Source organism: Gopherus flavomarginatus, chromosome 15, assembly GCF_025201925.1.
Source record: "Gopherus flavomarginatus isolate rGopFla2 chromosome 15, rGopFla2.mat.asm, whole genome shotgun sequence".
Taxonomy (NCBI): domain Eukaryota; kingdom Metazoa; phylum Chordata; order Testudines; family Testudinidae; genus Gopherus; species Gopherus flavomarginatus.
The window spans coordinates 27,702,807-27,729,517 of record NC_066631.1 but is presented as its reverse complement, the minus strand read 5'-3'; the positions used below and the strand labels follow the sequence as shown (position 1 = coordinate 27,729,517).

Here is a 26,711-nt window from a genome sequence, read left to right as displayed (position 1 = left end):
GTTATGACAAGGTTGCTGCCTTGAAAGCACAAAGACATGCAGTGATTTTACCCTCTCAAACCCACTGGAGCAGGCTCCCTTCATTCACACCCCTCTGGAAACCCCCCCGCTTCTGCAAAGCGCACAACACTGCTGTCCCACGTGGCTACAAAACCATCATCACCCGAAGTGAGAAATCTTTCCAAGCTACCGCCACCTCTCTGGATCTCCCAGACATCTTGTCAGAGTCTCCTCTGTCCTTGGAACAGGAACTGTCAGTGAGATCTTCAAAAGCATCTAAGGGTATCAGTGTCTGTTTCACACTGGAAGATCAAGCAGTAGGTAGCAGCCAGGCTGTTTGCTTCCATTTTTGAGCTTTTTTATAGTGATAACAACGCCATATAGTTCTTATACAGAGCTTTTCATGAGTAGATCTCAAAGCACTTTACAAAGGAGGTCAGTAGCCTTATCCCCAGGGCCGGCTTTAGGAAGTGCGGGGCCCAATTTGAACAGTTTTGACGGGGCCTGGCAGGGATGACTTTAAAAAAAACAAAAAACAAAAAACAATCCCAACATGTAAAAAAACACGTGGGGCTTGTACTCACCGGGCAGTGCTCCGAGTCTTCGGCAGCACTTCGGTGGCAGGTCCTTCACTCGCTCCAGGTCTTCAGCAGCACTGAAGGACCCGCCGCCGAAGTGCTGCTGAAGACCCAGAGTGAGTGAAGGACCCGCCGCCAAAGTGCCGCTGAAGACCCGGAGCGCCGCCAGGTGAGTAAAGATTAAAAAGGCGCATCTAGCCGGGGAAGGGATTCTCACTGGGCATGGGGCCCTCTTAGGCGCAGGGCCCAATTCGGAGGAATTGGTGGAATAGGCCTAAAGCCGGCCCTGCTTATCCCCATTTTACAGATGGGGAAACTGAGGCACAGAGCCATGGCCGTGAGTTGCCTAAGGTGACTCAGCAGGCCAGTGGCAGAGCTAGGATTAGAGCCCAGCTGTCCAGAGTCCTGCTCAAATGCTTGATCCTCTCCTGCTCTCTAGTTCCCCCCCTCATGTCTAGTTCTCTGGGATTCTCGCCAGTGTTTGTCTACAGACAGAAGATTTGTTAACTGAAAAAAAAAACAAAACTCACAGACATGTTAAAAACCAGGGACTAGATCCTCAGCTGGGGTAAATCAGCTCTATTGAATTCAATGGCGCTCAACTGATTTACACCAGCCGAGGAGCCAGCCCCACATACTAAAAGGCGAGAGGCAGTCACGGTTCAACAGAAGAATCATCTCAGGTCTGAAACACCTGGAAGTGCAGCACTAACTCAGGCCTCCATCCTTTGATTTATTCTGTGGGGACTTTAAGCAGGGGCCTGCCTGCTCTGTGCAGATGTTGAAGAGCCCATTGCAATTTCCTCAGGCAGAGGAGATGGAGACGTGAGCTCATGCCCACCTGCGGCTATTAAATGCCCATGCACTTCGTGCACCAGCATTTTGCAACACAGAGGACGTTAGTCCCAGTGCCGCGGTCAAACTGTTGTGAACTATTGTTAGGTGGCTGCTGCCCTCCTTTCCACCCGAGAAATGGTTGCATTTCATTACGTGTGATGCCTGCCTATAATCCGTAGGGATTTGTTTCAAGTTTGTAAAAGGCTTTGGGATCCTGCCGGATGGCAACGGCTATTGTAAATACAAGACAGTACTCGCAGTCCAGAGACTTAAAGTTAGCTGTGTTTAAATTAAGCACAGAATCAGATTTTGATTTCTAGTGAATTAAGAACCTATTATTTATACCCAGCGTATTTGCTTTTCCCCGTCTATAAAATTATCCCTCTCTTCTTCTCTTTGTCCAGCGAGATCCCACTAGATTTTTCCTTCTCGAAGTTCTCAATAATCAGGCTGCGCAAACTGCCATGGTCCAAAGGCCAATCAACTGAAATCAAAAGAAATTAGGATTATTAGGGGGAAAATTCTCTCCAGAGCTTCAGTTAAAGTCCTAACGTGTCACTGCGCTTGCTGCAAACCCGCACTTTTGGATAACTGTATCAGAAGGCTGCTAACACCATCTCATTAATAATATGCAAATCCAGAGGCCCATGGTGTTTCACCCACTCACATTACTGTTCAATGTGGCCCCAGCTCTGCTATGGCATTTCATCCCCACAGCTATCTGAGTATAATGTTTCTAAGTCCCTAGACTGTCAGAAATTTGCCCACTCTAATAAAGCAGTGAACCAAATCCTGGGTAGGCACTGAGCACATACATCTCCCATTGACTCCAGCAGGAACTGCAGGCCCTAGGGAACTCCCAGCATTTGGCCCCATCTTAGAAACGATGGGGCCTGATTCTGTGACTCCATTCCCAAGCTAGAGGCAGGGGTGGAGGTGACTTTTAGCCAACTTTGCTTCCCTATATTTTAGGGCTATGAAGGATCCCGTTTTGTCCCTGGTTTAATTTAGAGCAGCCCCAGGGCTGCTCTTATGCTTCACTTCCCCTGGCCACTATGAGCCCTGGGAAGCAGAGAACAGCCAGAGTGCAGTGCACTCCAGCCATCCCATCACAGGAGCTGGGAGCAGGGCTGGCGCAGAGCCCTTATGCCCACTGGGGCAGCCCCCTCCACAGGGGATATTCTCATAGCATCCTTTCCACCCATGTTACGGCTTCTTTATGTCAGGGCAATGTAAAAGGGCCTTGGCATAGTTGAGAACCAGGCCCAGTTAGATCTTTTAGAACAGGCTCCCACCATCACTAGAGCCATTTCAAGCCAGGCTAGATGGAACACAAGCCAAGATGGGAACGTATTGGCAAGTGAGTGGGGGGAGATGGTTATAATCCCAGGAGTCTTTTCCACCTCTGACTGCTATGATCCTGCCATTTGATTCACATTCCCCATTTTGTTCCTTTTGCAGTCTCCTTGCTCTGCCCCAGCCAGGCCTCTGTGGTTCTATTCCTGTGTGTGATAGGAGGCGTTTGGATGCAAGTGAGGCTGGGTGAGAAGATGGGAGTACTTACAGTCCTCTATGTTCTCTGCCATGTGCTCTATGGTAGGGGAAGATGGGGGTAATTTCGCTGCATCTGTACTCTTAAGGAGTCCTGTGCCACCCAAAAATGGATTCAATAAAGGGAGCGAATCCTGCTCTCCCTCGACCTCCTTATAGCGCAGGAAGGATTCAATGAGCAGGAGATCATTGGTTTTCTTTTCTATGATGCCTGTGGGGGACAAGTTGAAACCAATGACCCCCCTAGATTAGGCTTGCCAATTTTCTAATCACACAAAACCAAACACAGCCTGCCTTAGCCCTAGGCCCCCTCTGTACCACCGACCAGACTTTTAACAGCCCGGTCGGTGGTGCCAACCAGAGCTGCCAGGGTCCCTTTTCGACTGGGCATTCTAGTCGAAAACTGGACGCTTAGCAACCCTACCCAAGATCCAGGCTTAAGATACCATCCATTCCGAGACCACTTCTGGCAAAAGCCCCACTGGGAGGCAGGAACCTGGGTTCTACTTCAAGCTCTTGTGTGACATAGGTTATCACTGGCTAGGTGAGGCCTTGGGTTTGTGGGGCCCTATACAAAACAGACTAGACCCTATGGTCCCCCCCTAGAGACAAGAACAGAACTCAAGAGTCCTGGTCCCCAGGCCTCTGCTCTAACTAGTCAGCAACACTTCTTTCCAGAGCGAAGAACAGAATCCAGGCTCCCCAGACCCACTCCAACCACTGGAGTGCTGTACAAAATAGGCCAGACCTCACATTCCCCCCCAAAGTCAAGAATGAAACTCCGCAGTCCTGATCCCCAAACCCTGCTCCAGCCCCGAGACCCCACATTCCCATCTAGAGCCAAGAAGAGAACTCAGAAGTCCAAGAGTCCCTTGGTCTAGCTACTAGACCCACGTTCACTCCCACCATAAATGTGTGAGTGACTCACTTCTCTTTCAGTGAGTTTCTCTGAAATAGTTTGGGGTTTGTTTTTTTTGGAGCGTTAGGAAAATTCAGGCAAAGGAAAAATAACTAACAACTCACCAAAATACTGCATCAGGTTCAGATCCGTGACCTCCCCACTCTCACCAAGCTGCTCCATTATCTTGGTGTCTTCGCAGTGTATTTGTTTAAACAGAAAGTCCACAGCGGATTTGAGCTGGTCCAGAACCTTGCTGCTCTCTTTACAGGTGTGCTCGTACAGGTTGGCCTCTTCAGTGGTTTTCTTCAGCTTCTCCTATCAGCACAAAGTAAAGCCATCCCAAGAGTTATCTAAGCTACAGGGCTTGTACCATGTACAAGAGATGGGCCCAAAGCAACCCTCCCCCCAGCAAACTGTGCCCCATCTGAATACTCCAAACTCTGTTTGCAGCTCAGGCCCAATTTCAGTTTAGGGTTGGAGGAGCATCTCCACACAGAAGGTGAGTGTGAAAGACACTGAGCACAAACCAGTGTGGAAAGGTTTTGGACTGATCTCATCCCTGCTGTAGTTCTACTGATGCCATGTGTCTGGGGGGACTAGCCCCCTCCTGGCAGCCCCTTGAGGATGACAGACTCATAGGACTGGAAGGGAACTTGAGAGGTCTTCTAATCCAGTCCCCTACTCTCCAGGCAGGACATCACCACCAAGTGTCCCCTGAAAGATCATGGAGCAGGAGATACTCAGCACTTAGGAGATAGGCTAACAACACCCCACTTCCCCCAAGTAATCTCAATAAGTTGGGAGGCCCCAGGTGGCTAGGAAGGGCCACTTGCGGGGAAGAATGAGCCAAGGGCTCCATGAATTGCATAGACTGGGCCTGGGGTGACTGACAGGGCTACACCCTGAGCCCATCTGACCTGGAGGGTGATCAGGGTTGGTGTGCAGTTCCCAGTCACAAGGTGAGGCCTGCACTCGCAGAGCCCGCTCCAGCATCCAGAGCCGGTGGGATTTCAGACAGTGTCTGAGAGAAAGGGCTGGCAAAAGCCAAAGCAGGGTCCTCTGCTCAGATCAGCCAACCATTGCCCCCTCGGCACACATTGGTATCAGAGCTGACAGGAGGGGAGCGAAGGGACACCCACTGTCATCAAGGAGGGTCTAGAACTAAGGGCGCTGGAAGGGGCAGGGGCTAGATCGGAGGAACCTGAACAGTGGATCTACAGCCCTGCCCACTACAGAGCTCTGAACCCCACTGGGCAGAGGTTTTCAGGGGTGGTCTGGAGGCAAAGGGGCAGAGCAGGACTAATGGAGGGCAATGGCCATTCTCCTCCATAGAGGGGTAGCATTCGGCCTCAGAGGCTGCAGCACTGGTAGTGGAATAGCTCCTTCTGCCAATGCCTATGCAGAGAAATCCCAGTGCCTGGCCAGGCCATGCAGACAGCATCTAAGACCCAGAATCTAGCCCATACAGTACATACTGTACAGCCAGGGGGCAAGTCACGGGCTACCGAGGCTCTCCACGCACAGCTCCTTACCTCCATCTCCTTGAGGCTGGTGTTGCTTTTGTCATCAGCAAACTTCTGTTGGGATTTTAAGTGAAGAATTTCATTCTACATAAGATATAAGCACATAAGACTAATGATTAGGGCTGCCCCCACACTGCTGAGCAAACCATATCCTGGCACTTTATATGTAGTAGAGTCATTGATTCAGCTGATAAAGTGTTTTCTTCTTTAGTGCCACACAAACAAGAGGCAGTATTGGGATGTAAAGCCTTGGAACTAATTCCTTCATTCCAGGGGACAATTAACTATCAATGACAGGTAACACAGAGACTTCTATCTCTAGGTCACTGGTTCACATCCAGGTCAGCAGTAACAGAAAGGTGTTACCAGCTGATGGATGTTTGGGGATATCAGTCCAAACCCCCAGGGGAACAAATGTCCATATCACCAAATTCTCTGCTAGACTGACTCCACTGTGGAAATTTCCACAGAGCAGTGAAGGACCAATTGGGCCATAAAGACAGAACATCCTTCTGCCCCGTAAGAGTGGTCCCTCCAGATCTGGGATAAGGCACAGGTAGAGCAGCTGGCACTGCCTATGCTATACCCTGTTCAGCAGGGGAACACACCTCTTCTTTACTGCCATCCTAAAAGCTTTCCCAAGCACTAAATCCTCATAGAAGATACATTTTAAAGCCCAGCTTATGTAGAGAAAGAAAGCCAAAGAGATCGGTTGCTTTGCCACGGGGAGGAATTCTGCTGTGTTCAACCACAGACCATCAGCAGCCTCTCCCTACAGTCCCACTCTCTTTGGCTGTGCAGAAGATGGACCCACCAGCATCCTTCCCCTAAAGATCTCAGCAGCAGAGCCTGGTGGAATAATAATTCTAGGCCCATTCTGCTCAAATACAGGCCAGAGAGTAATAAAGTCCTCATATTTTAGGGGTCCAGCAGGTAATTGCTGGATACGCTGGGCCACGTTCCTCTCGGCGGCACAGAAGTCAGTGTGGCTGAACTGAGGAGCGTTTGGCCAGCTATTCTCTGCCATGTATCTCTACTAACAGGAGACGCCGTAGCCACTGGGGAAAACCTGAACAGCTGAGTGTTAAGGCCTATCTCGAGTCTCTGGGAGACCCCCGGCCAGCTATGTGCAGTATGGGGCCCAATTTTCTCCTGAAAACAATCCTTTGTAGCAAAGTAAAACCTTTTCTGAAAGGCTTCATGCTTCCACCTTCCCCTCACGCCTAACCTGTCCATTTAATGGGTCCCTCCCCGGCTCCCTGTCCTTGGTAGGCTAAGAGTGTCCCATGGAATCCCTCCCAGCTGATCCTGCTTTGATTTAACCAGACTGCACAAAGGCTGCAGTCCGCAACAGTAATGGACAGCAGGTAAAGCATATGAATTAGAGCATCATGCCATGGCTGCAAGGAGGCCGCGGAACACTCCATTTACCCGTCAAACAAGCCAGAGCTGTGCAGTGATGGCCACTAAAAAAATCTGGGGATCCGGGCACTAGGAGCTGAAGTGTGCTGCCTGTTCAGTTCGAGTTTGGATTTGATGAAAATGTTATGGCAGGACGGGAGCCAGGTTCCCGGGCAGGACAGAAATAGCTTTCCACTGACAGAGGTAAAAATACTGCTTTCTACCACCAAAACCTCAAACCGGGGGCCAAATCCTGAAGTCCTCCAGCACTCACCTCTCTTGCAACACGCTTGATCTCACACAGGAGAATTTTTTGCACTATTTGCTGTCACATTTCTGTGCACATTTCCAGTGACGGCCACTAAAAATAAGTGGCCAGCATCTCATGCAGCAAACACCCTCAGCTCTGCACAGCTACTGAGCAACACTCTCCTGCAGTACCTCCTCTGGGTACAAGATGGCAGCAATGAGATGATGATTCTGTCTTCTAGACTAGAGTTCTTTTTTTGGATACCCCATTTATGTTCTAAAAGTCACACGCCTGCGGTGGGATCGGCAGCTGAGGCCCTAGCGTGGGCGGCAACAGCTGCAAGAGCTGAAAGAAAAAAGTCTAAAAGCAAAACGGAAGGGTGTAGAAAAGCAGCTAGGACTAACCTGAACGTCCTGTGTCTTCTTCTGCAGCCTCTCCATTTCGTTGTTCAACTCGGTGACGTAGCTGAAATACGCAAAGTTCTTCTCCTCTTTCTCGATGAAATCTGCCACCAGCTGGCCAATGTCCCCATCCTCGCTCAGCTTCAGCAGGCGCATGTAAGCCACCTCGTAGCTCTCAAAGCTTTCGCCTTTGCTCTTTCTGGCCCGCTTGCTTGCCTTGAGGGCTGGAAGAGACCAATGGCAATGTGCAAGTGCCGGGCCAGCGAACTACCTCTGTTTCTTGTCATTTCATCCATGCCCATCGCTGGGCAAACTCAAAAGAATTCACCTGAAAACACTGAGGATTAAATTCATGCCCACCTAGAGCGGGTGGGCATGGAATGCAAACTCAAGAAGGCCAACAAAATGGAGAGCAGGGTTGGAGAATGGGACATATCAGAAAGACCAAGGGAGCTGATTTATAGAGACTAAGGGTACATCAACACAGCAGCTGAGAGTTGCAATAGCACTTAAATATAGCAGCGTGGTTGAGCGCCTCGTGTGAACTCCTGCCCGACACCCTGGCTACGTACCTAGGGTGGCTAGCCCAAGCCACTAGCCAGGCCGCCCTGGCCACACTGCTATGTCTTGAGCAGACCTAAAGCACGTACATCTACCCGACCTGAGATTACACCTCCCAGCTGCTGTGTAGACATAGAATAAGAAAACCCAGGGTGGTGCACGTGGCCCATAAACACCTGCAAGGAAACAGTACAAGTGGAGGATGGGAATTTCTCCCTGAGGATGGCAGGAGAAATGACCTCTGCCCTCAGTCCCATCAATGCCACCTCACTGAATTCAGCTGAGGTGAAACAATAAATGATTAGCCCCCTCTAGTGTACACTGACACTAAAGCCTGTTTCCCCTCCCTCACCAACACCTCTCTTCAGCGCCTCTCTCCCTCCTACTGCTGCAAGGTCCCATAGAATCACAGACACGTAGGCCTGGAAGGGACCCCTGACACCGGCTGCCCAGTTACACAGCTCACTGAAGGCTGCCCGGTTTAAATCAGGAGTAACACCATGGAAGTCAATGAAGTTATCCTGGAGTGAGTGGAGAATCCAGACCATGGTGTCTCCGTAGCGTGGACCATATCCTAGCTTCCCTAAAGCCAATGGGATTTTTGCCAATACTTCAGCACTAGCAGGATTTAGTCCTCTGTCCACAGATGCCCAAATGGCCTTTCACATCATCATTACTTTTATGCATAATGCCACTCATTCTGTGGGAGAGGGTAGGGGCATTCCCTGGTCCCCCATGAGCAGGGGTTAACCCCAGCTCAGCGTCCCCATCCCCTCACACCCAGATTGAGTGCTGGGGTTATCGGAGTAAGAGACACAGGGGTGAGGATCATTGTGGGAAGGTCAGGACCAGGATGGACCCCAATCTGAGAGTATTCTGTCTTCTTGCTATGAACATTCTCCTCAGAGGACAAGACCCAGCTAACTGTGACCACGAGGTTTTATGCTGAGTCACACACCAGCTTCTTCCATATGGGGGATGGGGGGCGGGGGGTTATTATCCCATATGGTACCTTCTTCCCTTTTGGCCTGTTCCTCAAAGTCTGAGCGATCCACTAATTTGATGAGCATAAAGGCTTTCAGCTTGGTCTCGTGGTCAAAGACACGCTCCAGTTCCCTGAATTCCACATTATACTGTGCGATGTCTTTGCAGCGCCTTTCCTTCATGGCGGAAATCCGTGCCAGTGCCTCCACCCTAGACCCAGCCAGAAATCACACAACATGCCCCGTTAACTAGTTAGCCTTTCCTGTGTGATAATCCACATGTCTCATTCCAGACACTGGTTCAACAATTAACTAGCAGCACGGACAGACTGTGGCTCCTCAACAGCACAACTCAGGAGAATGGGGTATAGAGTATTTCCTCTTAAGGATGTTGGCTAGACTATAGCCCAGGTTAGTAGTCACCAAGTGTTGTGCTAGCTTAGCTGCTGTTTGGTGGTGCATGGGAAATGACTTGGTGTGGTTCAGTTTGCATAGGACAGAAGTTCACCACCCCATAAACCACCACAGCAATGGGCACTGATAGACCCCCCAGTCTTAGCTACGAGGCCAAGTGTTTGATTGGGCCATCCCTACACGGTCCCGTTTGAGGTCTAATGGTAGTGGGCAGTTGGGTGAAGACCACCCTACTCTGCCTGTCCTATGGATGAGCAGAGGAGCTCAGATTCTAGGCCCATCAATCAGGAATCTTTCCTGGGCACTAAAAAACCCATCTAGGCTCACGTTTTCACAGTGGATTTTAACTCTGCTTTTGGTGCCCAGTTTTGGACATTTAGGGCCTGATTTTCACAGGTGCTGAGCACCCACAGCTCCAGCTGAAGTCAATGGGAGCTGCCAAAGATCAACCCTTCTGAAAATCAAGTCCCGAGTATTTAACGTTGAGCACCCAGAATCGGTGGGAACTTCTTAAAATCTGATCCTAGGTCGATATTTATTAATGACTAAAATGGGCATTTGTGCCCTGGAGAGCAATACAAAGTTACTGCCAAGAGCTAGCGCGGCCTGTGCCTTTTTCTCTCCCATTTACCGCTGTTCGTATGCTTGGCTGGACTGCTCAATTGCATTGTCCATTGTTTTCTTTTGCTGATCTAGTTTTTTATGAAGTTTTGAATAAAAGTTGTCAAAAATAGCTTTCTGACATCGCAGGTTTTCAATCTCTTCTCTGAGTGTGGCATTTGTGGTCAGGATGGTGTCGAAGTGGACAGTGACCTGGGAAAACAGGTTTCAAATGAAAAGTCTGTAAGGGAGGCAGAACAGGAAGGAGGAGCCCAGCTATTATGGGTCAAACAACACATAACAGGGCTAGGACAAACACATCCCACGGAAGTCTTAAGTGGGCCCTCTGGCCACCCTTGTTTTAATACAGCAGCACAGCCCACTGAACCTACAGGAGAGACCACTTGGATCACGATGGAGCTGGGATCTGTGGCTATTGAAGTCCACCCGCCCTGTATCAAACATGATTGGCTGCAATCAGCTTCATTTTGCTGCAAAGTAGGTGTAGCCCTTGGAGCTCCTGGGAAATTGCAAACATTGCTCTTGGATGGACAAGCCTGAAAGAGCCTTGGATGTGAAATATACTGCAAGAGTGAGTGGGTCAATGAACACAGGAAAATTCCTTTGCATTGCTTGGGTGAACCAGCAGTGCTTGAATTTTTAAATTATCTTGATAATAGAAAAACATCTTGCAAACACTCCACATACAGGTAGCCAGCTAGTCAAGGAGCTGCAGTGCAAAACATATCAACAGCATGGTCAAGCAATTGCTTACATGGTTTAGGCGATTCTCCAGCATCTGAATCTGCTTTTGCAGCCATTTGCTATCATTCACTTGTTTCACTTTTGCTACAACCAATTTTTGGGTTTTGATCTTTTTCTCCATCTCCATTACCTAAAAAAAAAAATAAAAAAATCTATCTTTACATTCTGGATTTTCGTTGGTGTGTTTAGCCAATGTAAATACCCATGTGTTGACCTGAACTACAGTAATCCATGTCAGTAATAATCTTAAATTTATAGAGCAGCTTTTATCCCAACCGATCCCTCTTCCTAGACACTGAAGTACAAACTACAAACAGCAGTCACTTTATTTTTATGTCACCACTGAAATACGGCTACCTCTGGGGTGAAACAGCAGCTGTTTAGGGCACAACAGACACAGCAACATTATGCAACAGGGTAGAACAGAAAATGAAGACTTATTTTATCATGGTACCTTTTGTGTCATGGTCCACGAGCCACCTACGGTTGGTGGAGGACTTCCTGAAGGTGCATATAATGAAATGTTTGGAGAAATGGGGAGTTGGAAGAAACTCTCAACACAAAGTGGTCAGAAGAGTGAAACAGTTGGAAGATCCCCTGAAACTGACTCCTACCAGCATGATGGTCAATGATTCCGTATTGACTCACAAGGGGAGGTGCCATCCACTGAGTCTCCCAAATCACTTCTGCAGCATTTGGGTGTTCCTTGGTCTCCTCTAAAAATACTGGCCAAACCCAACCCTGCTGAGCCTATAAGAGCTGAGGATATTTTTATTGTGCGTATTTGGTTGTTTTACTTAAATGTCAAGTCTCAGCGCACATAAATTAATGTAACAAAAAACACTGTTTTTGCCGCTTTTCCAAGAAAAACAGTGAGAGCAAGCGTGGGATAGGGAATATTCCCCAGCAAATCCCACACTCCCTTTTCCCCATCCAGACCACCCCCTCAAACCAAACTGGTGTACAGGAACACAGGGACCAGAGTCAAACCCAAAGTCACTGGGCAAACTTCCACTGACTGGAACAGGAACAGATTAGGTGGCCCATAATGTCTTCAAATCATGTGGTCTTTTGCTCGAGAGGTGACATTATATTCTAAGGCCTGAGCTGACACATTTTATATACAAATACTTCAAACACAAGATTCCCCCGCAAACAAACTGCAGACAGGCCAGGTATTTCCCCTTAAGATTTTAATTATTTGATTCGGGGCTTTATCCCCTTTGGCTACTTCATGCCATGATATTGCCATTGTGGTGTTCAAACGTATTAGGTCATAATCCTTTGAGTTACATTGTCAGTTAGAGCAGAAACCTGAAAACGTATAGCCAGTTCAGGGTCTGATCCCAAGACACTTGCCTGAGTAGTCCTTACTTACGCAAGAAGTCACACTTACTTCATTGGCACTACTCAGGTAGGACTTACTCAGGTGTGTAATGGATGCAGTACCAGGAACCTTGGTAGCAATCAGTGAATTGCTCTTTTGACAAGCTATGAAATGTGAAGGCACCTGAAGCTGCACAGCTGCAAAGCCAAGAAAGAGCTACCATCCCAGTTGTGACAGATAGGAGGGCATTGTTCGTTTTGTGGCTTTGCTAATGTATATCATGTTTATCCATTTAGCTGTTCAGATACTCTACCTTATCGTCAAGTTCAGCTATCAGGGCTTTTGTTGCTCTAATCAGAGAATCATATTCCTCTTTGGTCTGTAAAAGAAATTTAAGCTCCATACAATTTCTGTCATCTAACATCATATTTCTCTGTGACTTTGTAAGGCTCAAGAGTAATGCAATCTCTTCATGTTCCTGCTTCAGTGAATATATTTCTTTTCTGTAGAAAAATGATAAAAATAATATTTGGCACTTAGCACCTTCAAAGCGCCGTGCAAATGATTTAACCCTTGCAATTTCAGCTTCTAGTAAGGGAAAAATTAGTTTAGACAAATTATTTTAAAAGACATTCCCCCCAACCAAAAAAATTAAGAGTTTTTCCAAAAATGTATATACTTTATAGCCTAATCCAGCTGTCCTCTTGCATTTAAAACTCCCACTGATTTCAAAGGGAGTTCTGCATAAGGGAGGATCAGGACATAAATAAAGGGTCTCTAATTATTCTAAGCAAATAGATTAATTCTGTGAAAGCAGGAAATTCAAAAGGTTATCAAGAGAATAGTATCACATAAAGAACCCAATCCTGTATTTCTTGTGCATCCAATATTCCCAGTGGACGAACCTGGCCTGGAGGATTGGGCCCAAAGCCCATAAATGTGTGCTTTTCGGAACTCCAGTATCATGTAGTATGCAAAACACAGAGGGTCATATTCCCAGCTGGTGCACTTTGGCATAGTTCTGTTGCAGTCAATGCAGCTACACTGTTTTACACTAGCTGAGGACCTGGCTCAGAGTGATTTTAATGTAACTGCTCCTGGCATAAGTAAGAGCAGACTCAGGCCCACAGAGGACATGTGCGGCCCAAATTTGAAGGTGTCTTTTCTTATTCAGTCACAGACTAGCAAAATGAAGCTGCTCTTACTCCTGATGGTACATTTCCTGTTGAGCCTTGACACCAAAAGACTTCCGTCTTTCTACCATGATCCGAAACTGCTGCTGCAGCTTCTGGAGCTCGGTCTCAGCCAACTTCTCCTTCTCCTTCTCGGTGAATTCCAAAGGGTCACTCCTGGACTGGGACTCTTTCCACCGCTGGGGAAATGGTACAGTTTTGTCAAAATCTTAAAAAGTTGCTTAAGAAAGTTAAATACTAACACTTAGTGCCTATATAAAGTAACATCTTAACATTAACTAGTTCAGCCTCTTAGCCGTGCTGAGAGGTCGGGAAGTAGTCCTATCCCTGTGTTACAGAGGGGAAACTGAGGGACAGAGAGGGCTCTGTTGTGGCTTTAAAAGCCAAAACAGCATTAGGGGGTGTGCTGCAGCTGACAGAGGTAGGCAAAAAGTCTGCAGGGTCTCCAGGGAAGCACATGCAGGAGCAGCAATTGCTACACTCTTGTAACGGGTGCAGCATTGGCCGCATGCCTGACTTTAGAAGTTATTGTGTACAGGAGTAGGGTGTGTCATGGCTGTGATACCCCCATGGGCTGCCGAACACCACAGGAGGCACTAACACTGCTTCACACCTGGAAGTCCACATCTCAGGAAGCTGGCAGCCCCCAGGACGGAAGCACAAAGATGTGGGGCAAGGACTTGCAGCACCTTCTTCCCCGGTTCCACAAAGCCACCACAACAACTCGATGACAAAGGATCGGGCCACAGCACTGCCTGGCTCTCAGGCCACTGCTCTGATCACTAGATAGTCCTTCCTTTCTAAGCCAGCATTTATTCATATGAGTTGAAATCCTGGCCCCTGGGAGTTCTGCCACTGACTTCAATGAGGCCAGATTCACAACCATGATCTTCTTGACAGCCGTAGGAGACAGTTTGTGCAGTTTTGTTCATAACCTTTCCTATAGTCTCTGATGTTGGCTTTGGGGATTTTTTACCTGCGAACCCTTCATTGTTTCCTGTTGACGTCAACCTTCAGTTCTGGGCAGATACTGCGATACGGTAAATGTAGCGAACCCGCCTCCAGAGAAGCTCTGTTCTTAAAGAAAAAACATAGAATTCATCAGCTATGTCAGCAGATTCCCTGCACTGATTCGGGATCCAGTCTGTCTCCACGCCCCAGCCCCAAACCCCCTTTATTATCTTTGGTACATGAGCAGATAATCACAGATGGTTGCACCCTGAATAAAAGAAGAACATTTGTAGTGATGTCACTGTGAAACATGTTCCTCCTATCCAGTTTATAATTAGGGGAAGAACAGATGGTTCCAGCCTATTCCAACCCATTCAGTATCTGAGTTTCCATAGAAATCATAGAAAGAGCTCATGTCTGCAGAGCAGCTGCATGAACCATACAGCAGGCATGGGGATGAAGGGGTTAAAAGAAGATTGGGGAATCAGATTCTGCCCTCAGCTATGGGCACAGAGCTCCCACTGGCTTCAGCAGGAGACGTGAAGGTGGACGTGAGGGCAGAAGTTAGCCCCAGGATTTCCAACCCCTCTTCGAATACAGCCCGGACAGTCATTAGTCATCAGTATGGGATGAATCCTGCCATCCTTCCTCTCCCACTGGCTGCAATGAGAGTTTGCACTGTGCCAGGACTGAAGGCCAGATTAAGCCGGACCTTTCTGCAGGGGTGCAAAGGAGCCAAGGTACAAGGGGACTTCTCTCTCTTCCCTTGTGGCATCTGCATCAGGGGCCGACCCTGCACTCTGCTCCTTCCCTACTCCTCCAGGGTCACCTGAAGGGGACAGGGATGAGGTAGGGCCATGAATCTGCGCCCCACTCCACACAACAGGGCTGCAAGTGGCCCTCTGTATAAGAGATGGCATATAAGGAACACTTCCCTGGCAAGTTCAGGTCAGGGATGCCACCCGCTTACTAGGGCTTGTGCTGAGTGGGATAGCTCTGTCTGTCCCTTCTTCTGGGCTGCTAAATTGTGCTGCTATAAAAGCCCACAGGCTTGCAATTAGGGCCAGATTTTTCAAAGAGCTCGACACATTGGATGCTGAGTGCCTTTGAAAATCTGGTCTGGATCAGGGTGCCTAAATGGGAGCTGAGCTGCTGTAGAAATCTGTCACCATTTGTGGGTGCTGAGCACTTGAAAACCTGGCCCTGCGCTCTTTTGAAAATCTGAACCTGGCAAACAAATCATAAGTGCTTATGAGAGAACCCTGCACATCAACGGGTCAGTATCCAACCTACCCTTTCTGTCCACTACTGTCTGCTCTGTGTAAGGACTGTAAGTATATTGTGGTAACTAGAAGGCTCTATCTATGCTTGGATCTTTTACAGATACCCAGTAACAGTTAAAACTTGAGAGTTAATTCAGATTAAGGTAGACGTAAATATAGAGCACAATAGCTATTCCTGAATAACTCCATATGTAGACAAGCCTTTACACTTAACCCGTAACTTTATTGGTGGGTTTTACATTTTAAAAAAGAGCACACCTGCTAAAGAAAATTGAAGTAATGAGAAACTATTTGTCCAATAACTTGGTAAGAACCTCAGGGAAGATAGAACTCTCTGAGCAGTTGTGGATTAAAGTTTTTTCAGTATTTACGCACTTGTCTTTGGGATACATGCAGGAGCACACACCCATACCCACACTGACACCCTCACATCCCACTAGTAGAGGAAACTTGTCACAAATCAAAAACTCGGGCCCAGTCCTTGCAGAAAGGGTCTAAAAAACTAGCCATTAAAGCTTGGTTTAATCGATAAACTCTCAAATTAAGGGCCAAACCCAAAGCCCACAGGAGTCAATGGGAGTCTTTCTATAGACTTTCGTGGGCTTTGAATCAGATCTGAACACTTTTCTCATCGGATACCATCTTTATACAACCACAAGGCTTCAAAGCAGGTTCAACTGGGAGGAGGCGGGGGCTGTCCAGCCTCTGTAAGGGGTGCAAAGGTTTTCTGCCCCAGGAAAGCCGTTTTTAATAGATGACATTTAGAGCCTCAGGGTGTTTTCCCAAGGGGAACATCAGTTCCTGCTTTCTGAGCCGGGGCCAGCCGATTTGCCGAGGGAGGGAAAGAAAAGGGCCCCAGCCCCATCCCACCGCCCCGTGCACCTCCCCAGCCCTGCAGGGGCGGCCCCAGCTGCAGCCAGCCGCTAGGGCAGGACCCCGCCCTGCTGCCCCCCGTCCCCGCCGGGCACAGGCCGCCTACGCGGAGTGCGGGCTGCCGGAGCCGGGCCGGGGCGCTGCTCTCCTGCTCTCCGCAGCCCGTAACGGAACGCGCCGGGCCGGGGGTTCCCTGCACAAACGGGGCCCCTTTGTGACGCGGCCGCCTGCCATTGGCTGCCCCGGCAGTCGCACCCCGGGGAGGGGGACACGCTCCAGGGTCTGCAGGCTCCTGCCGCGCTCCCCCCCCTTTTATTCTTTCGTTCCCCTCCTGCCCCCTGTGCCCTCCGGCCGCTCGCTGCGTGGTCTGACCCCTGCTCGCCAGGGCACAGCTCGCTGCAAAGCGCCTCGTGGGAAGACAGGAGTTCCTGGAGCCCCCGGGTCACTCCGGAGCCCCTGCAGCGACCCTCAAGGCAGAGCAGTTCGCTGCTAGTCCGGCATCCCCGGGTCTCCTCTCCTCTCTGCTTTCCAGGGCCTAGGCCAGGGGTTCTCAAACTGGGGTCAGGAGGTTCTTACATGGGGGGGTGAGCTGTCAGCCTCCAAACCCCACTTTGCCTCCAGCTTTATAACGGTGTTACATATATAAAAAGTGTTTTTAATGTATGGCGGGGGGGGTCGCACTCAGAGGCTTGCTATGTGAAAGGGGTCCCCAGTACAAAAGTTTGAGAACCACTGGCCTAGACTGAAGGGCATATTAATCAGGAGCAGAGCCAGGGTTTCTGGTGCCCTAGGCAGAATTCGGGGGGCAGCATTTTGTGCGTTCCCCATGGGGCACAAGGGAGATTCCGGTTCTGCTCCCATCGCGCCGCCGAAGGAGGACCCTATGCCGAAATGCCGCAGGCGACAGCGGCAGTCATTGAGCTGCTCAATTGCCTGTGGCTGTTTTCCGCGGCACATCGGCAGAAGGTCCTTCTTCGGCGGCGTGAGGGGAGCGGAACTGGAAGCTCCCATGGGGAGCTCATGAAATGCCGCCCCCTGAATCCTGGCGCCCTAGGCGACCGCCTAGGGTCGCCTAATGGAAGTGCCGGCCCTGATATTGATGGATCCGCACGTTCTGTGATTTGAGAAGGGTTTTGAAGCGCGAGTGGGGTTTTGTCCTCGTGTGTCTCAGGCCAGTGCTCTTATTGTTCCGCAAGAGGGTTGTAAATCACGACTCCCTAGTTCCACACTGTGCTTGAAGAGATTGATGTATTTTCCTGCATCCTTTCTCCATTAGATTTGGATGGAACGATGTTATTAGATATTTTTATTCTCAACATTCTATTTAGATTAGATTGGTATAGCTGGAAATTTGGATTTTATTTCTGAGTTCAGAAGACAGCTCCAATTATATAATCCAGCTGATTTACACACTGTATGTGTATGGATGGATGGATGCACTGAGATAATGAGAACTTGATTACAGAGCCCAGAGGAAGATGATGCATGTTTTCCCGTTCAGATATTCACAACTAAGGGTGCCTATGATGTTATCTCTGACCTAACATCTGCTTGAGTTCACTTCCCTTATTTGCAATGGTACCTTTTTGCAGAGTGGGTGAGGTCATATCTTTCATTGAACTAACTTCTATTGGTGAAAGAGACAAGTTTTCCAGCTTACACAGAGTTCTCTCACCAACAGAAGTTGGGCCAATAAAAGATATGACCTCACTCACCTTGTCTTTCTAATACCCTGGAATCAACACTGCAAACAAACTTTATGTACATTCATTTGGTTTAGAGCTAATGGCATTTCAAATTTTGCATTTGAAAATATAGTTTCAGTCTTTGTGGAGAATCCGTCCCCCAAATATTAGCGCAAATAACAATGTCAGACTGTTACTGCTTACTGTAGCCTTAGAAAGTAAGCAGTGAAGGACTCCGTTCTAGTGGTCGCCAGCGAGTCAAGCAAGTTTCTGGGGTCTTTTCCCAGTTCGGTCATTAACTTGCTGTGTTCTTGGGTAGGTCGCTCTGGGTATGTCTCCCAGTCTGCATCAATGGACTCACGCTAGCATGCTAAAATAGCTGTGCTGATTTTGCAGCTCTGGCGGATATTCAGGCTGGCCAAACGAGCTCAAGCCCACCTAACCCCCTAGTGACACTGACCTATCTCACAGGGGTTTTGAGAGGATCATTAATGTTTGTGAAATGTTTTGACCTCCTTGTGTGAGAGGTGCTATAAAAAGGCAAAGTACCGTAATTAAATAACCTAACTGGCGAGTTACTGCAGTACCCAAACAGTACTCCAGTCCCCATGAAGTCCCTATTTTGTACTGGTTATATTGCTTACTTAGCTCTGGAATAAATGGAACTACAGGTTCACTGCTGGCAAGACACTCCATTTCATATGGCCAAGGTTAGCAAAGTTGGTTTGAGAAAGTGAGAAAAAAAACCCACAAAAAATTCATGGTTCTTGGGCCTGGTTTGCCCAGTTACCCTAAAGACCTTAATGATCTAGAGACTTAATGATTAAGTTTCAAGCTAACGCAAAGCCAGATACACGCTGGTCATTTATTTAATTGAAGACGACTTTTGCTGAGGAAAATGGAATGTGGCAACAGATAAACGCCAGCAGAAAATAATGAGCCTCGGGGAGGGATGATCTCAACAAAGCAGCCAAACCTGCAGCCACATTTGATCCTGGCTTGCCACCAAGGCTAATGAGAGATTTGCAGGTCTTGGTTTCAGTGCTGTGTGGTGCAGAGTCTGAGCTGCATCCTACTGACTGACAGCTCTGTGGAATTGGGCTCCCTCCTTCTTAGACACTCCTGACTGGGGCACATTGCTGTTCCCCCTTCCTCCTGTTTAACAGGCAACTTCATCCATTCTTCTCACCATGGAAGTAGGAGCAGTACCTGCAGCTGACAGTAATGGTGCCACTGCAGTGTTTGGGCCTAACGTCTCATAAAAGTTGTAGTTGGAAGACCCAATCAAATGGCTTCTAAGAGGTCCTGGATTTCCTTGGACTGTTCCTGCTCTGCAGAATACACTTCAGCTTAAAAATACTGGTCGTATTGTTCCTTGCATCCATATTCCATGGGCCTATTCTCAATTGTTTAGCAATCACCAAGGCAGTACATTAAATTCTCGAGAAGGGAATTGATTTGGTAGCGTCTGTGTCTGTCCCTCTACCACAGAAGCATTTACTTCACCAAAAGGGACATATGTTTTTTACCCAAACAATGAACAACTGTCAGGCTTTTCTTGGATGAATGTGACTTTATTGTCTGAATGGACTCTTATGCTCCTGCTCAGCAAAATGGTAATCAGAGTGGGAAAAGATCAACAGTAACATCTGAATCCAGCAGCAGCTCTGTTTACTGGTGCATCCAGAAAAGGAATTAATCTGTATAGAATTTCCATGTTATCTAGCCCTCTTGAGTGCTGGTTTTAATCCTCTTTAAAGCTATGTGCCCTGATTTAGCTGATACACATAACGCTGATTGACATGGAAGAATTATTTCAATTGCAGCTATTTAGACTAATTAAAATGATTTTTGCTACTTTGGGGACCAGATTCTGAACTCAGGAACTCTGGTGTAAATCCAGAGCAACTCACAGACTTCAACAAAATTACTCCAGCATTACACCAGTTTACCGGAGAGCACACTCTAGCCTATCTAGATGGTGTGTACAGAGGGCTGTGACCACCAGCGATACTAGACCTGATTCTGGTCTCATGTGCACTGGCGTAACTGCACTTGCTTCAAAGGAGATTGCTTCCGATTTACATTAGTCCAAGTGAGAAGAGAATCAGGCCCATGTTTTTAATGCAAATGTAATAAATTCATGTTACTTAATCCCTATTTATAACAAATCCAAAACTTAATTCTACTTAACCAGTCTTCAGCCTTTGACACATGAAATCTATGAGTCAGAGGGCTATATATGGAACTGTCAGAAGTTTCTTTTTTGCCTGGGTTAAATCATATTTAAACTCAGATCAGCTCCCGCAGCATCACTGGGCGATGCATGAAAAGACTGACAACCAGTAAGGGATACGCTATGGTGGGAGGAATATTCCCAGTTAAGAGTCAAAAGGCAAAACCTAAAAGTCAGGTTCTGATCTCAGATATTCCTCACGTACTGAGGTAGCCTGACAAGTCTGCTCTTGTGCTCATGCCAGAGACACAGTTCATGTAGATTTATATTTTTGGCCCATAGTCAATGGCTTAATTAGTTCTCTGGCTGAGCTGGTCTCCATTGGACAATCTTAGCCCTGATGTAAGTGGGTGCCACTCCAAAGACATAGCTGGATTGGCATGCTTTTACAGTGGGCTGAATTTTGCCTCTTGTGGGTGCTGTGTAAAAGTCAAAATGTTGCTTTATAAAAATACCGCACAAAACCCACAAACGCTGAAAAACCCACTCCATGGAATTCCAGTGCCATTCTTCTCTCTGCCTTTCCTTGGTTAATAAAAGGTGCTAAGTAGTCCAATGGTGCAAGCAACTATTATCATTGTAATTAGTTAATATTTGTATGGCAACACCACCTTGCCACCCTAGTCAGGATATAAAGGAAGGCAGGCAGGCCTTACCCCCAAAACTTATAGGACACAAAGTAACAAACTAGTATTACCAAACCAGAAAAACAATGCTTAACTTCCCCCTCTCTGGAGGTTTTCCTAGACAGTCTATAACAGCAGCTGACACTATGCTTTAGATATCAGAAGCGAATAGATACTTCTCTGCCAAGGAGGTTAAGTTTCACATCTTAGTAGTAATTTTTTCTAAGAACCTTTTCTGGATCTCATCTTGTGCATCAATAATTCCTTTTCACTTGAAATCTCCACTTATCTGCCTCATGTTCACGTTCATGTTCTCTGTGTGTATATATATATATCTTCCTACTGTATTTTCCACTGCATGCATCCGATGAAGTGGGCTGTAGCCCATGAAAGCTTCTGCTCAAATAAATTTGTTAGTCTTTAAGGTGCCACAAGTACTCCTGTCCTTTTTATCTGCCTCTGAATTTCTAATTATAAATTCCCTACAAACAGGTTTCCTCTGAATTATTAGTAACCAACAACATGGAATTTCATGCAGTGGACAGACTCCTTTGGGGTCTGATGATTTTATGTGGTATTTTTAAAAGGAACATTTGGGGACTCATCCTATAGTCTTCAGACCTCAGTCAGGCAGTGTGAACCTAATGGTATAGATTAGTTTTGTCCCATTCTGCTAACTGACATGCTACTTAGGCTGTGGCAGATATTCGGCTTATGATGTTGAATTGAACTGGTGTGAGTCAGCAGGGATTTGTGAAAGGGAAATCATGTCAGGCAAACTTGATTCCTTTTTTAGGAAATAGCTGTTGGTCTAGGAAAAGGGAAGCAGTAAGATTTAATATGCCTGCACATTCAGAAAGTTAAACCAAGTGTAAGGTTTCACATGATGAATTACTGTATAAATACTGTAAATATGAATTAGGCAATTTATTTTTAAGACAGATACAGATATGGGGCGTGATCCAGAACTATTTGAAGTCAATAGAAAGATGCCCATTGACTTCAGTGGGCTTAGGATCAGGGCCCTGGTTAGATAGCAGTAGGCACTCAGACATGGCAATGATAGAGATCCCATAAGTATTTAGACACACAGAGAAACAGATAGAGAGCAGATAACTGGAATTAAAGGCAAGAACTTTTTGTGAAAGCTGTGGAGTCATGGGGTCCTGCAAGGTTGTATATTGGGATCAGTGCTTTGAAATGTTTTTCTTCATGATTTAGACAAAGTTGTAAGAACTTAACACCATCCGTGGATGGATGATACCAAAAGAGAAAGAGGGATTAAGTCTCAGAGGGATGTAGCTGTTTTACAGGCTAAAATTGGTAGCTTAGGCAAACCAGCCCAAAGGTGGAATATGAAGTGCATTGTGTCTGAGTGTAAAGTGATGGCACTTGGCTAGAAATGTTAAAAATAAGCACAGTTTTAATAATAATAATTAATAATTAATATCTTACATAGCATTTGTCATAATGGAATTGAATTAGCTAATACAGCAGAGGAAGGGGTTTAGGTCTGTTGAGAGAGAATGGAAATGCTGGTCCTATCCAATGTATTGCAGCAAGAACACCAGTGGGATGTTGTCTTGTATCAGAGAAATAAACTAATTGCAATGAGTATCAGAAAGGAAAATCTCTCCCTCTACCCCCAATACACAGTTGGCTCCATGCATTAGATGAGCAGATGGAGATGGGGAATACTTCACTTTCCTTTGAAGCATCAGCAAAGATTACAGTTAGATTGACCATGGTCTGACTTGGGATGGCAACTCCGATGCTCTTATTTCCTCACAAAAATGTTTAACAGTCAGAGGGCCAAATTCATTGCTGGTCTAAGTCGGCTTAACACCATTGAAGTCAATGGAGTTGTGCCCATTTCTGCCAACACTGAATTTGACCAACGGTCTTTAAGCCTCTCATCCCCCCAAAAGTTATCTGAACACTATGAGCCAAATTCTAACCCCGCATTGGTTAAACTTTTGCATGTGTGGTTCTGTTGATACAAATGGAGTTTCTCCTGTTTTTTATTGCTGTGAGATCAGAACCAGGTCCAGACTGTGTTTACTGAATTGTTCTAACTTACAACATTGAAAGCAATACAAATATAGTGGCCAAGACTTGTTGATGCCCACCTTGCCAAGCACTTTCCTTCAGGCTTAATAGCAGTGAAACAACCACAGACAATGGAGACTTCCCTGTGAGGCACTAAACTGCATGGCCAGGCCTGAGCAGAGCTAACCTGGGTAAGATTAACAGTGCTTTCCCCAGGTGAAAATGCAGGGCTAAGAGATTGGTTGCAGCTTGTGTATGTTGCAGCAGAAAGTCAGAGAAGCAGTGGTAACCATGACCCTGCATAGAAGCAAAGTCAGAGCTCCTTGAATACAGAGCTTGCTAGAATGGCAGACTTGGGGATTTCTGAGCAAGGAAACTGCCTGCTGGTTTCTAGTGTGTTCAGGAAAACAGGACACTGGGTACACATTTTTTTAAACAAAGATTACACTGAAAATTCCCTTGACTCATGGCCTCAATTTCTCCTCCTAACAGAAACAACCTTGTAAAGCCCCAGTTAACTACTTGGGCCAAAGAGAAAACAATATGCAGCTAGGCCATGCACGTTGTATACAGTTAATACATACAATCATTTTGACCCCACTGTGCCTGTGTGGTTCCTTCATCTTCCATTTATTGTGTAAAGAGCAAAGAACACAACAAAGCCATCAGGGAGCTTAGAGATAAGTGATTCTGCTGAAGTGATCAACTCACATTTTTTTTGAGTAATCAAATAATTGGACCATCTCTACTTTGAAATTTAACTCCCGCTTCCATTTTTCTGAACAGACATTTCAGTTTTTCATTCCAAAGAACAGAAGTTTTCCCAGCCTCCTTTTAACGTTATTCCTCCCCAATAAAAGGAACAGATTGTTCAGAACATTCTGGTCCATTTGCTGTTTATGCTTGCTGGCTGGATTTGCTGTTTGTCACCACATGCTCAGCCACTGAGCTTTTGCAAGATCACAATTATTGGTCACCTCTTCTCCCATAATCCTTTGGTTTTTGCCTTCTCCTTTCGGCTGCAAGAATTTCAAGAGTGAGGTTGCTGTTTGTTGGCAATTGTCTGGTGTTACTCAATAATTTATTTAAATAAAAACTTTAAAAAATTCCAAGAGTTTGAGATGCATATTTTTCTGGACAGCGTGAACCCAATTCTGAACTAATTTATATCAGTGTAAATCAGAAATCACTCCATAGAGACACAAATATAACTCCAGTGAAAGCGGGATTGTAATCAGGATCATTGTATGTTTTGTTTGACATGTTAGTATGCATGTTTCTGGTGGCTAGCTCAAAGGGAGGCTGCATGAGTTGAAGGAATAACACAGGGCTGGGAAGCAAAATCCTGAATTCTAATCCTGTTTTTGCCACTGATTGGCTTCATGTCTAAGGGTAAATCAGTTAAGTGACTTGACCAAGGTCACACAAGAAATCTGTGGCAGAGTCAGCAACAGAGGCCCAATCTCCAGAGTCCCAGGGCAGTGAAGAAACCACAAGACCATTCTTTCCCTCATCAATTACATGTATTTAATATCATTAACAATCTTCTGGTTTACCTTCAGTATAGGGCCTCCTGTACAAAACATACAGATCAGGTTTTGGATCGCTGGCAGGGGGGTATGGATTGGCCACGTAGACAAGTTCAATAGGCAGCAGAACTGTAGCAGTTGCCTAGCAACTTGAATGCAAATTTTCATCCTGTCAGAAAACATTTCTTTCAGCAACTTGGACTAGATTCACAAAAGGAGGATCAGGCCTAGCTAATCAGATGGGTTACAAAAATAACACACACAACCTAGGGGTGCTCTGGATCTAATTTATCTGATCTTCAGGAAAGCTGCCATCCACAGGGCTGCCCAAACAGACCAAACTAAAAAAGGCAGCAGTTAGTGCTGAATGGATGGGGAGGCGAACCACTGGCAGGACTGGTTTGGAGAATGTAGACAAAAAGTGCCCTGAAGTGGGATGAGGGTTGCAGCCATCTCAGAGAAGTGAAAGGTCTGCCAGAATTTCATTAATTCATAAAGGCTGAGGTTGAGATTTTGTAAGTGCCCTGGGGATTTTGACACAGTTCCCAGTGATGGAAGCTATGCATCTAAATGCCCTAGGTGGCTTTGAAAATCTCAGCCAAAAGGAATAACAACCCTTTGTTCTTGTGGCCATGACAACAACCCTCCTACAAGGCCCTTTCAGCAGCACTTTAGGGACCTTCAGACACTTTGAATCCACTTCCTAGAGTGAAAATTGAACTGGGAGTGGTTCACTATCCTAGATTTAGGGTTGAATTGTCCCTGGATCTGCAGGGCCAGGGGCACAGAAGGGGGAGCACCATCCCGTGGCGTTGGTTCTTCCCACACACCTCATCTTCATGATAACCCATCTGTGGGTGCGCAGTGGGGCTTGAGATCTGCCTAAGGAGGGAGGCAGAGAACTCACACCACACATGGATTCCTCAACTAAGTTGATTCTTCCTGGGCCAGCATTAGCAGGTAAGTTCCCTGCTATTCTTCCTGCTCCAGGGGCAGCAGCGGGCTGGCAAATCCACAGTTTCAAAGGAAGGCTGAACATGGCCATTTTTGAATGGCTGTAGGCAGGAGGCTGAAAGCCCTGTGCCTCACCACACACTGAAGGCATGCACGCCACTAGCCTTGTAATTGACTCTCTCCTGGTTTATTTCTCTATCAGTTACAATTATTAAAAGCACACCCATCATTTTGCATCACAGAAATGACATCCAGGGAGCGGATCGCTGGCATGGGATCACTGTCTCCGTATCTGAAAACAAACAGACATTGCCTTAGAGCTTTGGACGTAGCAGGTGACAATTATCCCACGGCTGTGGTCCGTTCCTTTGAAACAAACTCTAAAGTATACGCCATGATAACAGTTTAAACAAGGCAGAGGAGCAATACTCATGGTGACATGCCCAAAAGTACACAAGGCAGTATGGCGTTTGACTTGTTTGGAATTATTTAGCCCTGACCAATATTTGTCACTTGTATGCAACGCCATGTGGCATATACAGAAGTTGGAAGAAATTACCTGATGCTTGTCCTGAAAGGAAATTTAAACTAAAACATGACTTTCTGGATGAGAGGGCTATATTTTCTAGCTGACTGGAGAAGAATAGCAAAGACTCACACTGACATAACCAGGGCCGGCTCCAGGTTTTCTGCCGCCCCAAGTGATGGGGGGGGGGGGGGAAAAAAAGCCAATCGGCGGCACTTCCATGGCAGCTCAATCATGCCGTTCCATTCTTTGGCAGCAGTTAGGCAGGTGGGTCCTTCACTCCCTCACCTCTTCGGCACCTCTTTGTATTGGCCGCGCCAAGCTCCTGCTTCCTTAGCTGATGCCTGGAGCCGGCCGTGGACACAACCACCTTTCATCCAACAGGACTTCAAAGCACTTTAGTATAGAATTAACTACAGTAACTCTTCACTTAACGGTGTAGTTATGTTCCTGAAAAATTAGACTTTAAGCCAAACGATGTTAAGCGAATCCAATTGCCCTATAAGAATTAATGTAAATGAGGGGGTTAGGTTCCAGGGAAATTTTTTTCACACGACAAAAGACTATATTTTATACACACACACACACACACACACACACACACACACACACACACACACACACACACACACACACACACACACAGTACACGTTTTAAACAAACAATTGAATACTGGTACACAGTGATGATGATTGTGAAGCTTGGTTGAGATG

General features: G+C 46.7%; 1 protein-coding gene across 1 annotated transcript; it reads right to left on the bottom strand.

Moving 5' to 3' along the window:
* Window positions 1-1,777: 1,777 nt before the first annotated feature.
* CCDC63 (coiled-coil domain containing 63) lies at window positions 1,778-13,441 on the bottom strand. The gene is made up of 10 exons (XM_050924582.1): window positions 13,298-13,441; window positions 12,406-12,595; window positions 10,776-10,895; window positions 10,032-10,213; window positions 9,016-9,197; window positions 7,446-7,666; window positions 5,400-5,474; window positions 3,990-4,182; window positions 2,980-3,177; window positions 1,778-1,899 (listed from the first exon to the last, which is right to left on the bottom strand). The coding sequence occupies exons 1-10, from the start codon at window positions 13,354-13,356 to the stop codon at window positions 1,784-1,786; spliced, it is 1,536 nt and encodes a 511-aa protein (XP_050780539.1). The 5' UTR covers window positions 13,357-13,441; the 3' UTR covers window positions 1,778-1,783.
* Window positions 13,442-26,711: the final 13,270 nt, after the last annotated feature.

Bases quoted from the DNA above. Each gene is read 5' to 3' on its own strand.
- CCDC63 (XM_050924582.1), bottom strand. From the start codon at position 13,356: ATGGTAGAAAGACGGAAGTCTTTTGGTGTCAAGGCTCAACAGGAAATG. The intron at 12,596-13,297 runs GTAAGAGCAGCT...ATTTTTCTACAG, and splicing joins CAGGAAATGTACCATCAGGA to AAAAGAAATATATTCACTGA. The intron at 4,183-5,399 runs GTAAGGAGCTGT...TTGTGCTGATAG, and splicing joins CCAGCCTCAAGGAGATGGAG to GAGAAGCTGAAGAAAACCAC.